The sequence below is a fragment of the Camponotus floridanus genome, unplaced genomic scaffold (genome assembly GCF_003227725.1).
Source record: "Camponotus floridanus strain SB8 unplaced genomic scaffold, Cflo_v7.5 scaffold301, whole genome shotgun sequence".
Taxonomy (NCBI): domain Eukaryota; kingdom Metazoa; phylum Arthropoda; class Insecta; order Hymenoptera; family Formicidae; genus Camponotus; species Camponotus floridanus.
In genome coordinates, this window is record NW_020229439.1 from 81,753 (window position 1) to 95,841 (window position 14,089).

The 14,089-nt window shown below is 39.5% G+C and overlaps 1 protein-coding gene and 1 long non-coding RNA gene across 6 annotated transcripts; one reads left to right on the plus strand and one right to left on the minus strand.

The window, feature by feature from the left end:
* Window positions 1–6,618: 6,618 nt before the first annotated feature.
* On the minus strand, window positions 6,619–8,999 carry LOC105251922. 4 transcript variants are annotated; one of them, XR_889249.3, is made up of 4 exons: window positions 8,927–8,999; window positions 7,767–8,083; window positions 7,528–7,620; window positions 6,619–7,281 (listed from the first exon to the last, which is right to left on the minus strand). It is a non-coding gene; the product is annotated as an uncharacterized LOC105251922 (long non-coding RNA). The 4 variants fall into 4 exon arrangements; XR_889250.3 differs by lacking the exon at window positions 8,927–8,999 and adding an exon at window positions 8,162–8,270; XR_002192583.2 differs by lacking the exon at window positions 8,927–8,999 and having other exon boundaries at window positions 7,767–8,270.
* Window positions 9,000–9,424: 425 nt separating this feature from the next.
* LOC105251923 (actin-5C) lies at window positions 9,425–13,731 on the plus strand. 2 transcript variants are annotated; one of them, XM_011259041.3, is made up of 2 exons: window positions 9,425–9,624; window positions 11,457–13,731. In XM_011259041.3, the coding sequence occupies exon 2, from the start codon at window positions 11,476–11,478 to the stop codon at window positions 12,604–12,606; it is 1,131 nt and encodes a 376-aa protein (XP_011257343.1). In that variant the 5' UTR covers window positions 9,425–9,624; window positions 11,457–11,475; the 3' UTR covers window positions 12,607–13,731. The 2 variants fall into 2 exon arrangements, with proteins under 2 accessions (XP_011257343.1, XP_011257342.1); XM_011259040.3 differs by lacking the exon at window positions 9,425–9,624 and adding an exon at window positions 10,362–10,522.
* Window positions 13,732–14,089: the final 358 nt, after the last annotated feature.

Below are 14,089 nucleotides of genomic sequence, written 5' to 3' on the forward strand. Positions count from 1 at the left end.
AATTTCACAAATCTATAACATAGATAATATTAAAAAGAAATTATAATATAAAAAAATATACACAATAATTTATATAAATGCTATATTATAATTTATATATATATATTATAAACAGTTTAGAACTGCGGTACCTTTGATATAGTGTCACATGTCACTTGTCACTATTTTGACAGTAGCACAAATGAGCTTAAGGTTGCGTTGCCAGTATTAGAAATTTTTAATATAAACTGGTCATATAAACTGTAAATTTTCAATATTGATAGATGATAAGAAATTTCCTTCTCAATAAACTGGAAAATTGATTATTATAACGCGATGATTGTATTTATTTTAATGCTTCCAATATTTACATTTAAGACGAATGCAACTGATTGGCGCAGCCATATCCTTAGCCAAATAACTGACGCATGTGCACTAGAAACTTGGTTATAGGGAACAATGAAATGTCACTATTACGGCAGCGTTCGTTTTAAATGCTGCAAATGATGAAAGCGTTTGATTGACCAATCAAGGTAAGGAAATCTTTGCCCCGATTGGTCGATCAAACGTTTTCAGAATCAAAACGAATGAATGCAACTTATGCATTTCCATTTAGTACCGCCATCTACGTCTATATTTTAGAGCGGGAATTATATAACTACATTTATTTGTATTGCTGATAAACTCATCGTTTGAAGTACGTATATAAAAATATTTTACTCTTTTTAAATATTTAATATTTTTATAAATTATAAATATTTATTTTTCTCCCGAAGTAGAGTCATTTATTATTTTTCATTTTTTATATTAATATATACGTATTTACCAAGCAATATATGTGTATGTGCGTGATCCACGATCGTTGACTTGTTAGCATGAGCTGAATTATTTAGAAAAAAACTAAAGACACATGTAAAAGGTAAGAGGCATGAGATAAAATTATATGGCTGATCGAAGGCCGAGTATATCGGATTCCCGTTATGTCGATTAATTCTTTACGTCACGTAATCCATTAAATATTTTCGTTCGCGTTGCAACGAATACCGCTCATTTTGTTCATTTCTTCCGTACTTTATGATTCATTATTAATGTTTGCGAATAATATAATAGGTCCTCCTAATCTTCCATACATTTATTATAAAATATTAATCACTATTTCATATTTAATCAGGATGAATAATCTCAGGATCTTGGAGTAAAAAGTAAATCCGCGAATTTAGAAAAATTAAAATTTGCCGATTTTAAATGTAAATTGCTCTCTGCGAATTGGCGCATTTTTCTCATGTTTATTATTCTCTCGGAATAAATCATTTTAAATCAGCACGATGTGGTACTATGATAAACACACATTTATCTCATTTAATTCGTCATTTCATATAGCTCATTTTTATAGCGTAACAATTTCGCCCAAAAAAGCAATTCACACGGAAACCCTGACACACATATTCGCATATAATGGAGAGATATTGAAACGTGCTCTTTATTTGGCTAGATGTAGTGTTGGATAGCGTGCAATTCTTTCGTGCATGCGACGAAGGAAAATTATTAAAGAAGTATCGCAATTACACGCATGTTTCAAGTCAAATTATACGCATGTAAGGATGATATATGTACATACAGCTTTCTGTCCGACAACAATTAACAGAGCGATTGCATTAACGGAATCTTAAAAAATATATGTCAAAATGTAAATATATAATAAGCAGATTAAAAGCTATAGAAAAATAAATTAATAAATATATATTTATATTATATACAGTAAATAATTTTACATATATTTATTAATGTAAGTTTGAATTTAAATTTTATTAAATTTATTAATATTAATTTCATATATATATTTTTTTAAATATATTAATAAATATATTTATTTATTATATTTTAAATAAATAGGTAAATATTTTTAATATCTATGATGAATTTACATTCGAAAAAAAATAACATGCATCTTTTGACTTGTAGAACACAAAATCTATATATGTATTTAAGTATTATTATGCATGTTACACTTGATATGTGAGTACGAACCCTCTCGTTAAGCAAGCTAATCGCTCCAATTGCATTGCGTTTCGCGCAAGTGTCTTGATGAGGCTAATTATTGTCTAGGAGGTATAAGTAAGCTTATATATAATACTGACAAAAGAATAGTAGAAAAATCCCATTTAGACTTTATCTCGAAGGATACCAACATCCGGAGGATATTGCCTTGGCGTGGCATCCTGCCACAGGAAGGGGAAACTCTGTGTTATATCCCGGAATTGAAATCAACCGGAGATGTCGCCTTTCTTGAGACTCTTCATTATGATTAGACCGCGACAGAGATAAATGAGAGAGAATCCTATATATTTTTAAATATTTTTAGACATAAAAAATACATATATGTATATATGAAAATGCAAGTATATAATAAGAAGATTAGAAGTTTTAGAAAAATAAATTTCTAAAAATGATACAGATGAGAAAATCTTTGCTTTTGCAAAACTTTGCTTTTGCAATTTTAACAACAAGAAACACAAACGATCCAAATTCAAAAACAATGTTAATTATAAAAAATATATACATTTATAATCGGAAATGAATTTTAAAAAAGCGTGGCTTTATAGCGTATCAAAATTGTATGATATTGATTTGAAAATTATTAATTATCTCTTCTTTTTTAAATATTAGTGAATGCAAGAATCAGTCTCATTTGACATACAAGATTTTTGCGGTTTTGTTCCTTGTTTAATCTCATCTGTATAAATGTGAAATCTCACAATAAAAATTTATCCGTATATTCTTATTAGAGTAAGAGTAAACTAATCTTTCTTATCGCAGGAATTGATTTGAGTCCGAAAAGCCTCTTGTTTGTGACTTGTTCCCAGAGCAACTCAAACGGCAGAGAAGATAGAAATGCTCGCGTTCACGCGACGTGCTACACGTTCAATCTCGTGTGTGAGATGCGTGTGCGTGCGGTGGCCTTGATTTCTGAAGCCGTGAAAACACCTCGCCGTCGCCTCGGGTCGCCAATTAAACCAAGCCACCAAGTCAGTGACTTTGTTAGCGCGGCCAATTTCTCCTCGACGATTTGCAATGCGGGAGAAACGAAATAAATCTCTCGTTTCGCCCATTGTTTAACGTTATGTTAATCTAGAAAGAAAGAGGATTAGAATTAACTATACGTAAGTAAGCATCATGGTTTTACTGTTAGAGAAAAATTCTGATTAACTCTAATATTATAAAAAAAGTGTCGCTTTATCTGTTAAATTATAAAATAAAAATTTTTTAAAGCAATAAAATTTGCACATCAAAGTGTCGAGATACTTGGATTTTATTCCATGATGATGACTGATCTAGTCCCCCTATTGTGGAGAGAAAAGAAAGATGGAAATGAAGTCCCTTTCGAAGTTGGATAGTTCATTGGGTTAGGTCATTTATAAATGTTATAGGTCGAAGTTGAAGAGATGCATTGTACGTCATTTTCGATGTGTAACGGCAACATTGAGCTGTTCCACGAGTCTCTGTATAGGGTTCGTCCCGGTGCACCTTCACCCTCCCTCGCTTTGGGCGTGGTGCCCGCTGCAGACGTCTCTCATCGATTTCTCCACGACCACCAAACACCATAAAGGTGAGACAAGACGACATTTCGTATCCTACATCTCGTAACCGCAGATTTATAATTACAATATAATTATCTATACACGGAGTAACGACTGTACAATTTTTTTCAATGAAAAAAAGCCAGCAATTACGTTGCCGACATTGAAACACTTATTTATCCTGTCGCCTTACATCATCGTTTTGCATTCCTATTGGGATACCTGTATATATGTAACGGAGGAGACAGGTGTCACGATGGAAGCAGGTTTTCTTCTGGGTCGATCCCCCTGACGGCCTCCTTCGACGCTATCTAAACCGTACCAATCCACTTTTTCGCGTATCTCCGAGAGAGGCAACCACTCGCCGAGAAATCATCGAGCGGATATTATTATCATATATCGAATATACATTCTAAATAATTTATATGCAACTAATGAGCTTCAGCTTTTGCGATCGCTCTCCGCTCCATTTTGAGCTAAATCTTAAAAGCGAAAAGAAATTTGAATAAGTTTTCATACATACAAATTTAAAACAAATCGTTAAATAAATGATATCATAAATAAATCAATTAAATAAATGATTTTATAAATAAATCAATAAATGATATCATAAACAATTTCCAAATAACACGTTATTATATTTTGAGTTATCACAGCCAACGAATGTTATGTCGAAAATTGAAAAACTCGTGATTCAAATTTCCTCGCTTTAATTTCAATGACATGTATGTACGCCGATTGCCGGATTCTCGTTTCCAATTCGCACATTATCACAAGTTCAGCGCACTTGTAATTACGCGAGATTTTAATTGTACATCATTAATTAACAGCATATATGAAGAGAAAGCGATGCAAATTTCCAGACAATTCTCCTAGTTTGGGAAATAAATTAAAAGCAGCTTATGCAGTAATAGTATAATTCATAAGAATTACTTGAATTATTTAAAAATTTTGAGATTATAGATATTTACTTTGAAAATTATCTCAAAGACGCAGAGAAAGAGAGAGGAAGGGATTCTGCGAACTTTCGTTACGCTCCTGCTCGCTATCGTGATTTTTTTTTCTTTCTCGTTTACCGACATCGACTCCGACACCGGCGACGAGGCTCCTTTCGCACGAGCTGCATGCACATTTGTAAAATATACTCGATATCTAGCCATTTATTTGACAATTTTTGCTCATCAGTTTTCATTTAAAATACTATATTGCAGCAACGGCAATCAGCTGATTATTTATCGGGTTATCCGTTATGAGTCTGAAACTCGACAAATAATGATAAATAATTGAAAACAAGTCACATAAATTCTCAATAGAAAACAATCTCCGATTTTCTCACCATTTTTAATCAAAAGCAACGAAATATGTTTCAAGAATGAATTTTTTTGCATACAACGAAAGATATATTTCCAAAATCTTTTCAATTTCTACAACTTATAAAAGTCGAGTACTTTTATTCTTTTTCTAAATTAAATGAGAGCATTCTGTATTGAAAATAAGATTAATATCGAACTTATCATTGCAGTTAGCGTCTATGCTAAATGTTAATTGCGCTTCAGGGAAGTGAAAAAAATATCTGCCTTTCTAAGCGCCATCGATTCCTAGATATATCTGGCCTACTTTATCATCGTATGCATCGAGGACACTAGACTCTACAGCTTAATCTTTGAAAAATTTGCGCTTGATATTAGCGGCTTGGGCGTTTGCGAGATTCGTATTTGTAAATTGCGAAAAATTAATGATACTGGCATAATGAAATAACGAGAAAAATAGCCATTTTTGGCTACGTATACACAGCTCATCGAACCGTGACCGCGTTTCGAATCCTTGAACGCAGCCTCTGAAAAGAGAGCCAAGAACGCCGATCGTGCGTACGAGCGCCGATTATTTATCGCTAAGTTCGTCTTCAGATTATATTATAGATGCAAGGTTGAGTCTCAAGAATCCTCGTCATAAAATCTCCTTCGAGATTCCTTATCGATTTTGCTCGCTATCGATTAAACAATATGCGTTATTCGTTCCACAACGCGATATCAAATTCAAGATAACAATCTAGATCGGTGAAACCGAACCAAATATGGTCATATATCCAAAAGTCTTCCGGTAAGGAATGCGCCGTGGCGTTCTCTCTCTCTCTCTCTTTCGCGCTAGTTGGGATTAAATTATATACTTGTTTTAATGTAACATTCTCATGCGCATTGCCGATACAGCTCGTTAGGCTCGTTAAGAAAGAAAAGCATTAGTCAACGACCCGCTTTGCGAATCTTAAATAGTCCGTATTAGTGGCATATTTTTATATAAGAGCGGATTCTTGAAAGACGACTGCTTCGCCATAACGTTCCACTCGCATGACGCGAAGCGACGTGAAGCCTGGGGCCCTAACAATGACTAATCCACGTGGATGTGTCATGTCACAAAGGCCGAGTGTCTGACTGATCGATCGCATCCAATGTTTTCCCCCTCCTCCCTCACGAGACATAAGCACTAAAATATTTTATCGCTTTCCATTAATTAATTATCGGTTTACGTCAGTTTCATTTCAAATATTTTCCTTGAAATGAGAATTATTGCATATACAGGGTGTTCCTAAATATGCCCGAAAAAATTTCGATGATTCCTTGAATAATTTTTAAAATGCAAAGTGTTAAAGTTTCAAAAATATATGAGTTGAGACATTCTCCCAATTTTGACCCTCCTTGATTCAAAATTGAATTTCTTGAATTTTTTCTTCATCTTAAATCTTTGGTTTATATTATCTTAAAAATCTTTAATATAAAAAATTAATCATTAATATTAATTTTATTATTAATTATTAATATATATTATTAATATTAATTATTAATATAAAATTATTTAATTTTATTATATTATTTCTAATTTAATAACAAATTAAGAAAAGATTAAATTAATAGAAGTCGCATTATGCAATTCTTTAAATTTTCTAATAATATATTTGATATTTTTGAACATATTGGTCAATTAATGAGGAGGAGATTAAATTCATATATCATAATTAAAAGTGATTATTCCAACAATTTCTATAATTTTGTTTTTTTTATCACAATATATTTCTTAAAATCTCACCTTTCGCTAAATAATCCCCCAACATTTTTCGCACACATTAGGAACATCCTGTATTGGAGTAAATTTTGTCACGACGCCGCGTACAATAAAGCGATCAAAACGATGTGATGATTATTTAGTCGCCGAGATACATATCAGATTCTTTCATTTTATAAATGAAATAAGTCAGCATTAAATATAGCAGTATCGAGTATTATTGAGCACAGTCGAGATTCCTCGCTTGGCGAACGATGGCGTCAACCGAGTGTACGACGGTACTGTTACGATAGTATCGGGTAGACGGCATCGTCCAAGAATCACATTAAGCTTATGTTGCATTATGCATGTACGCTCAACGACGTTTCTAAAATTTGCTTTAATAACGAAACTCCTCGTTAAATTGTTTATAACTTTCGTTTAACTTATATTTATCCCTTTATGTGCGCGCGCTCTTTCCTTTATACACATTTTTTTTTTTAACTTTTGCATAGAAACGGATACGTGCATCGTCGCATTTTGCTTACGCCACATGCAGATGATACCAGTGTTAACTTTGAGTTCCTCGAAGAAGGGTAAAGAACTACCTGAAGGCTCGACCTTTTTTCGCACGCGCCATCAGTTCCCTCGCTCTCACAAGTGAAAATCCTTAACGTAAATCCAGATCCTGAAAAGAGAAACCTGTCGTTTGATTTCAAATATTTTATTCCTCGAAATCATTCGGTTCGCGCGAATATTCGCAGCTCACGTTTATTCATCAAAAAAATGACGTGTCTCGCGCACGTTCGTGAGTCGTTTCAATCGCTATGATAACTCACGAAGAAACGTGCGTTACGTTTCGTCGAGGGAAGAGGAAGGGAGGGAACGTTGATGACTCGAATGTACAGATGATAGCGTAACTTTGGAGCCTTACACGAGGACCTTGATGCGGGGCCTTATTTGGTAGACAAGGTCGAGATGTCTCTATCTTTCTCTCTCTCTCTCTCTCTCTCAGGTCATTGGGTCTCTGGAACACACATAACAAGGTTAATTATTCGATTCGAAAGACAGAGATCGAGACGCTGGACGAGACTGTTGTTTTTATGACACGCACGTCATTGATTGACCAGCCAAATTCGATCGCTATGCATGTACCACGTGCGTGATAATTACATCAAGAGGAAACCGCTGCATTTAAATGACTCGAATGTATAATCGGGCGTCCGTAATGATCTCAGAACAGGCGTTCATTATGAATGAATCGACAATGATGTTCGGCGATGTATCGGGATGGAATCTTTATGGCGTGGCTCCGAATCGCCCGGCATCTCGCAGATCCACATCCGTTCTTTCATCTGCACATCCGTGGCCGGTCACGTGCTCGGCTACGCAAGCACGCGAGGCGAGACAGCTTCGAGGAGGAGCCGAGGGTATCGATTTTGAAGGGGGGCCTCTCTCCGTGGCTCTCCGCGCTTGCACCGCTTAGGTATCTGTATTAACACACACACACATATAAACACGCGAGCCCGTAAGGGCCAGGCATGACGTGGCGAAAGAGTGCAACGCACCCTTGCATCCCTGTCCTTGAATCTATTTTTACCGACTCCGGTGCGTTTATGAGAAACAGAAGATAAAAGACCGCGCACTCTCTCGTAATGATTTTTAATGATGTTCTCTCTCTCTTTCTCTCTCTCTCTATCTCTCTCTCTCTTGCTCGCTCGCGCATCTATATATTTTTAATTCGTCTCAAAGTGAATCTGAAAATGCGCGTTACGAAAAGAACGCTTATCGACTTTTATCTATTTACCGCGAAGCTTGCAGTTTTATCGCAACCGCAAGAGAGCTTTAGTATCAATTTTTGTAACGACAGCGTCAATAATAATAACTGAAACGTCTGGCGTTTCGCGTATTACATTTTTTAATTATAATTTTTTTTAAATTACATACGTTATTTGAAATTCATTTTTTAATCAATCTTATCTCTTTTTAATAAATCTTCCATTTCTCTCTCGCGCCGGCCTTTTATTATTCCTTTCAGATATTTTCGAGATAAGGAGTCTTTCTATTTACATGAATGATAATATTTATGTATTCTTTCCGGAACATTCGAAACCTACTCGACAATCCCGTGAAACTTTCAAAGATTGTTAGCAAGGCAACGGCTATTGTCGACGAAAGATAGAGAGAGAGAGAGAGAGAGAGAGAGAGAGAAAGATAAGATATATAATTTCATTTTGATAATCTCTATCACATGAATATATATATAAAAATCAATTTATCTCGATATATTAGAATTAAAATACGCCGAATAGAGAAGGAATCTTGGAACCTACGTTATCGTCGATAGCATGAGACGTCGCGAAATCACGCAGGCAGGTAGCCCGCGGACGAAAACTTACGCCTAGTGTATACTTCCAGGAGACATTACGCTCTCTCTATCGTACGATTTGAAGCGGCATTTGGAGAATCTAGCCGCTAGCCGGTCGGCGGACCAATCGCCGCGTCGCTTTCGTTTTATGCCCATATATGGCAAGAGCTGTGAATCCGCGCGGTGGGGGAAGCCGGGTGGACGAGTCCATCCGCGCTTAACCGAGGGGTGTGTCTCGCAGATCGGCATCTATGCGAATACGTCGATCCCCGCGAATAATAATATATGACGAGCGAGGTCGCGTCAGCTGACGCTCGGGAAAATTCCCCGTTGCTCGCGATCGCGAGCCCCTTTCCCGCGGTTTTCCTCGATCGGGGGGAAAAATGAGAAAAACGGAGACCCGTAAAAAATATGCCCGGTATGCCGACCATACCCCTCGCGGACGAGTCCACGTGGCGTGACGTGTGACAGCGAGGCAGGCGGCGCGCGCGAGAGTTACCGGCTTACGGTTGTCGCACGGCCACGATCTCGCTCGCGTCTCGCCGTTGTTCGCGGTAGTCAACCAGTTCACTTAGTGCCCGTTCTCCGTCGCCGCTCCGTCGACTCCGACTTCCCCCGAGATCGAGAATCTCGCTTCAACTGCGCGTTTAGAGAGAGAGAGAGGTAAGTGGGCATCGTCGACGCCGCGCGCGTGGCCGGCCGTCAGCTGTCATTGGCGTCGTTTTCGGGATTTTCGGGACTTTCGCGCTTCCCCGGAATAAAAGAGCGATCGGAATGTTCTCGCCCCGGTGGAGATAGTCGCCATGGCAGGGCGTTGCTCCGGATTTACGACAACGCGAGCGGGCGTTTCGTCTCTCTCTTTTCTCTTCTCCTCTTCGCCTCTCGAATTTCGAGTAACAAGATCATCGACAGGTTGCCATCAAGTGGTCGCGTATCACCAGACAGGTGGTTGAGGTTTATTAATAGACTACGCGCAGCCCGTTACTAACCTACGCGAACACGCGTTCCTTCCCGCTTCTCGTCGGCGTAATCGTTAATGCAGGTAAACGCGAGAGATTAATCGCGAGGCCGACTCGTCTAAATCATTAAAATAGGAGAGATAAATTGAAATCGTCCAAGTCAGAGATGTTCACCTGCGAATAAATATTTGGCGAATTTCAAAGCTCGTGATCGATTCGATCGCAAAGACCCTCGCGGAGTTCGATTCGGTCAATTTAGCGAGTGCATTCGCACACACCGGGTGTCGTGGGACCCGACCCGACCGGCTCCGAGCCGGGTACCAGACGGGGGCGGGGGATAGAGGGGGAGCGGAAGACCCCTCCGTGTCAGAGTACTTCCATATATGGTAAAGAAAGCCGGGATTGGTCGAGGGTGTCCCACCCTTATTGGCCGAGCGCCGCGCGTGGGGGGGATCGAGGAACAACGCATCTGTTCATATAATACACCGCGGCCCGATTGTCGGCTACACTCTGTGTTCGGTGCTAGAGATCGGCGGATTGTGCGGCCAGTGTCGCTGCAAACTTGGAACTTGTACATAACTTCTCTTTTTTACCCTCGAAACGTAAGTCGCCCAGTGATTCATCCGTAATCATCCAGAGATTTCTAGGATCGCGTTTTTAATTTTAGTAGTGAAAGAAAAAATCGGAGAGCAAAAAAAAGTGACGAGTATCGGATGTATAATAATATCGTGGTGCGAACGATAAAGTGATGGGTGTGCTGGGTGGCATCTCGAGTGCTTCGATGTGGAAGGACGCGAATGTAACGGTTAGATCCACGGCAGCATCCACGAGAAATTCGCAAAAAAAAAGAGAGATGTGAATCGAGATACGTCATACGATATACGCGATGACTCGTTTAAATCGATCCAACCGCCGCTAAATTCGCAAAATTTCGTCGCGAAATCTCCGAGAAATGTCACGCGAGAGAGAGAGAGAGAGAGAAAGAGAGGAAGAGAGGGAACGTCTGCCGTCGTCATCGGCTTGTGAAAGGGCGGGGCGGGGCAGGGTGCGGTTCCGATAATTAGCGTTGATAAGGTTGCTTTCTCGTCGAGTCGCCTTTCAACGCGTCTCTTTATTTCTTCCTGTATATTCCTGACAAATGCGGGTATTTTTCGCTTCGTCCTGAATAAAGTCTCGCGACTTTTTGCGATTGAATGGCTGGACTCTCGCCACGCATACTCGTGTCCTTTCGACGCCATTTTGAGTATATTTGGAGACCGGTTGCCGGCTCTAATGGATCTCCAATTTACTGATAGTCCGCTAATGTATTTCCACGCAAACAAGTTTTTTTTATCTTCCCGATAAATGCTATCTAGAATTATAATTGTCGCAATTAAATTGCTGTTTCTATCTATATGTAAAAAATTCCTGGACACGTATGATAGAATTGAGGGATAAGATATGTCTAAAGACCCATTTTTTAATCATCATTTCGCTATTTTGTTAAGAGATGATTACTTTGTTCTTGCAACGCTAATCTTGAAATTTCCTTTGCAGATAAATCAAGAGAGCAAACATGTGCGACGAAGAAGTTGCCGCGCTCGTAGTCGACAATGGATCCGGTATGTGCAAGGCCGGTTTCGCCGGGGATGACGCCCCCCGTGCCGTTTTCCCGTCGATCGTCGGCAGGCCGCGTCATCAGGGTGTCATGGTCGGTATGGGACAGAAGGACTCGTACGTCGGCGATGAGGCTCAATCGAAGAGAGGTATCTTGACGTTGAAGTATCCGATCGAGCATGGTATCGTTACCAACTGGGATGACATGGAAAAGATCTGGCATCACACGTTCTACAATGAATTGCGAGTAGCCCCGGAAGAGCATCCGGTCCTTCTTACCGAAGCTCCCTTGAACCCCAAGGCCAATCGCGAGAAGATGACTCAGATCATGTTCGAGACCTTCAACACCCCAGCCATGTATGTCGCGATCCAAGCTGTATTGTCACTGTACGCTTCCGGTCGTACCACTGGTATCGTACTGGATTCTGGTGACGGCGTTTCCCACACTGTACCGATCTACGAGGGATACGCCCTGCCGCACGCTATCCTCCGCTTGGACTTGGCCGGTCGCGACTTGACCGATTATCTCATGAAAATCCTTACGGAGAGAGGATACTCTTTCACGACTACGGCCGAACGAGAAATTGTCCGCGACATCAAGGAGAAGCTCTGCTACGTCGCACTGGACTTCGAACAGGAGATGGCCACAGCGGCCTCCTCCTCCAGCTTGGAGAAGAGCTACGAACTTCCCGATGGTCAAGTCATCACCATCGGTAACGAGCGATTCCGCTGTCCCGAGGCTCTCTTCCAACCCTCGTTCTTGGGTATGGAAGCTTGCGGCATTCACGAGACTACGTACAACTCGATCATGAAGTGCGACGTCGACATCCGTAAAGATCTGTACGCCAACACCGTTCTGTCCGGTGGTACCACCATGTACCCCGGTATAGCCGATAGGATGCAGAAGGAGATCACTGCCTTAGCCCCGTCTACCATGAAGATCAAGATCATCGCCCCGCCTGAGAGGAAATATTCCGTATGGATCGGTGGATCTATTCTCGCATCGCTCTCTACCTTCCAACAGATGTGGATCTCGAAGCAGGAATACGACGAATCCGGACCCTCCATCGTCCACAGGAAGTGCTTCTAAGCGCGCGTTCTCCATCGCATATTACCATTCCCCGATCCCTGAGACTTCGAGAGATAAAGAAGAAAGAGAGAGGAGGAAGAGAGAGAGAGAGAGAGAGAGAGAGAGGGGCTTCTGTCTCGTTTCGCAGGCGGACGTAACATCAACTTCCGCGACGATTGCCCTTTGGTTTCTCCGGGGCGAAGGTAGCTTCTTTCAATTCGGATGTACGTGTTTAAGATTAAACGAGAGAGGAGAGAGGAGCTTCCGACATCTCCTCCCCGCAGCGATTATTCTTCGATCTCGGCGGATCCAAAATAAATCGGCGGTTCATCATTCTTGCTCGTTTAGACGCGTTCATTGTTTTTCATCATTTCTCATCGATTCAATATAACAAATCTTAAACATGTGCCCCGATTCCTAAATACCTTTTTCTACCTTATCTTATAATCGAGTCCTTTGTATTATATATTTGAATAACTTGCGTCTACTACACGATAGCATTTAGCCAAACATTCCTCGCGAGACATCCTTCTCTCAACACGAGTAGAACGCTTCCTTTTCGTTAGACTCGTTCCGTTATCATGCTTCGATTGCCAGTTTTCTTCGAGGATCCGAGCAGGAAGAAACGTTTCATGCGAAGATAAACTCCGAGGTTTCTGTTTGCGGGAAAGATGACTCGATTACTCTTCCCGCGGAAGGAGACGATGGACGCGTGGCAATCAACGTCGGTCAATGCATTCCAATCAATGTGCGGTATTTTTAAGAGGCGCTTGCCTTGAAGCTAAACACATAAGTTGTACGTCATTCCGCGCGCAGAGAGATAAGCCTCCGACTTCTTATCGGTTTATTATTATTATTATTTTTTTTATTATTATTTGCCTATCGTTGAGGGAAAAAGATGGCCTTTTTTGTCTTCTTTCTTTCTTTTTTTTTTTTACACGATGGGGTAAACCGCAGATCTGGAGAAATGTCCGTTCGCTCAAACAAATGGAAAAAAAAAAGTAAGACCACCACCACGGTTTCGACCCCGTAAGCGTAGCCAAAGTATTATAATTTATTCCCATTGTATTGCGCAAGACCATTCACGTACACATCCTAAAGACTACTTTAGACTTATGGGATTATAAAATAAAAGTCTGAAAAATATGATTTGTGAGATCTATCGAATTCCTCGAGATCATCCTCCGCATCCTTGCGACGCACTCGCGTTTCCTTATTCATTTCTTTTTAATTAATATATATATTTGCGAATTTCTTTTTACGTATAATTTAGTTTTTACAACATTCGATATAATTAATGATATACAATTGTTCAAAGATCTAGAATTATTATACATACTTGCTCGAAAGTTAAAAATCTGTAGCATTTAAGAATTAAAAATTTTTTCATCGAAAAATTGAAGCGAGTTTAATTTTTTAGCGACAAAGAAATCTAAGAAATTAAAAACAGATTAAGATTAAATTAAAAGAATATTTTTTATAACTAAAATAAAATTCAAGTAGT

Coding starts and splice junctions, on each gene's coding strand:
- LOC105251923 (XM_011259041.3), top strand. CDS start 11,476: ATGTGCGACGAAGAAGTTGCCGCGCTCGTAGTCGACAATGGATCCGGT.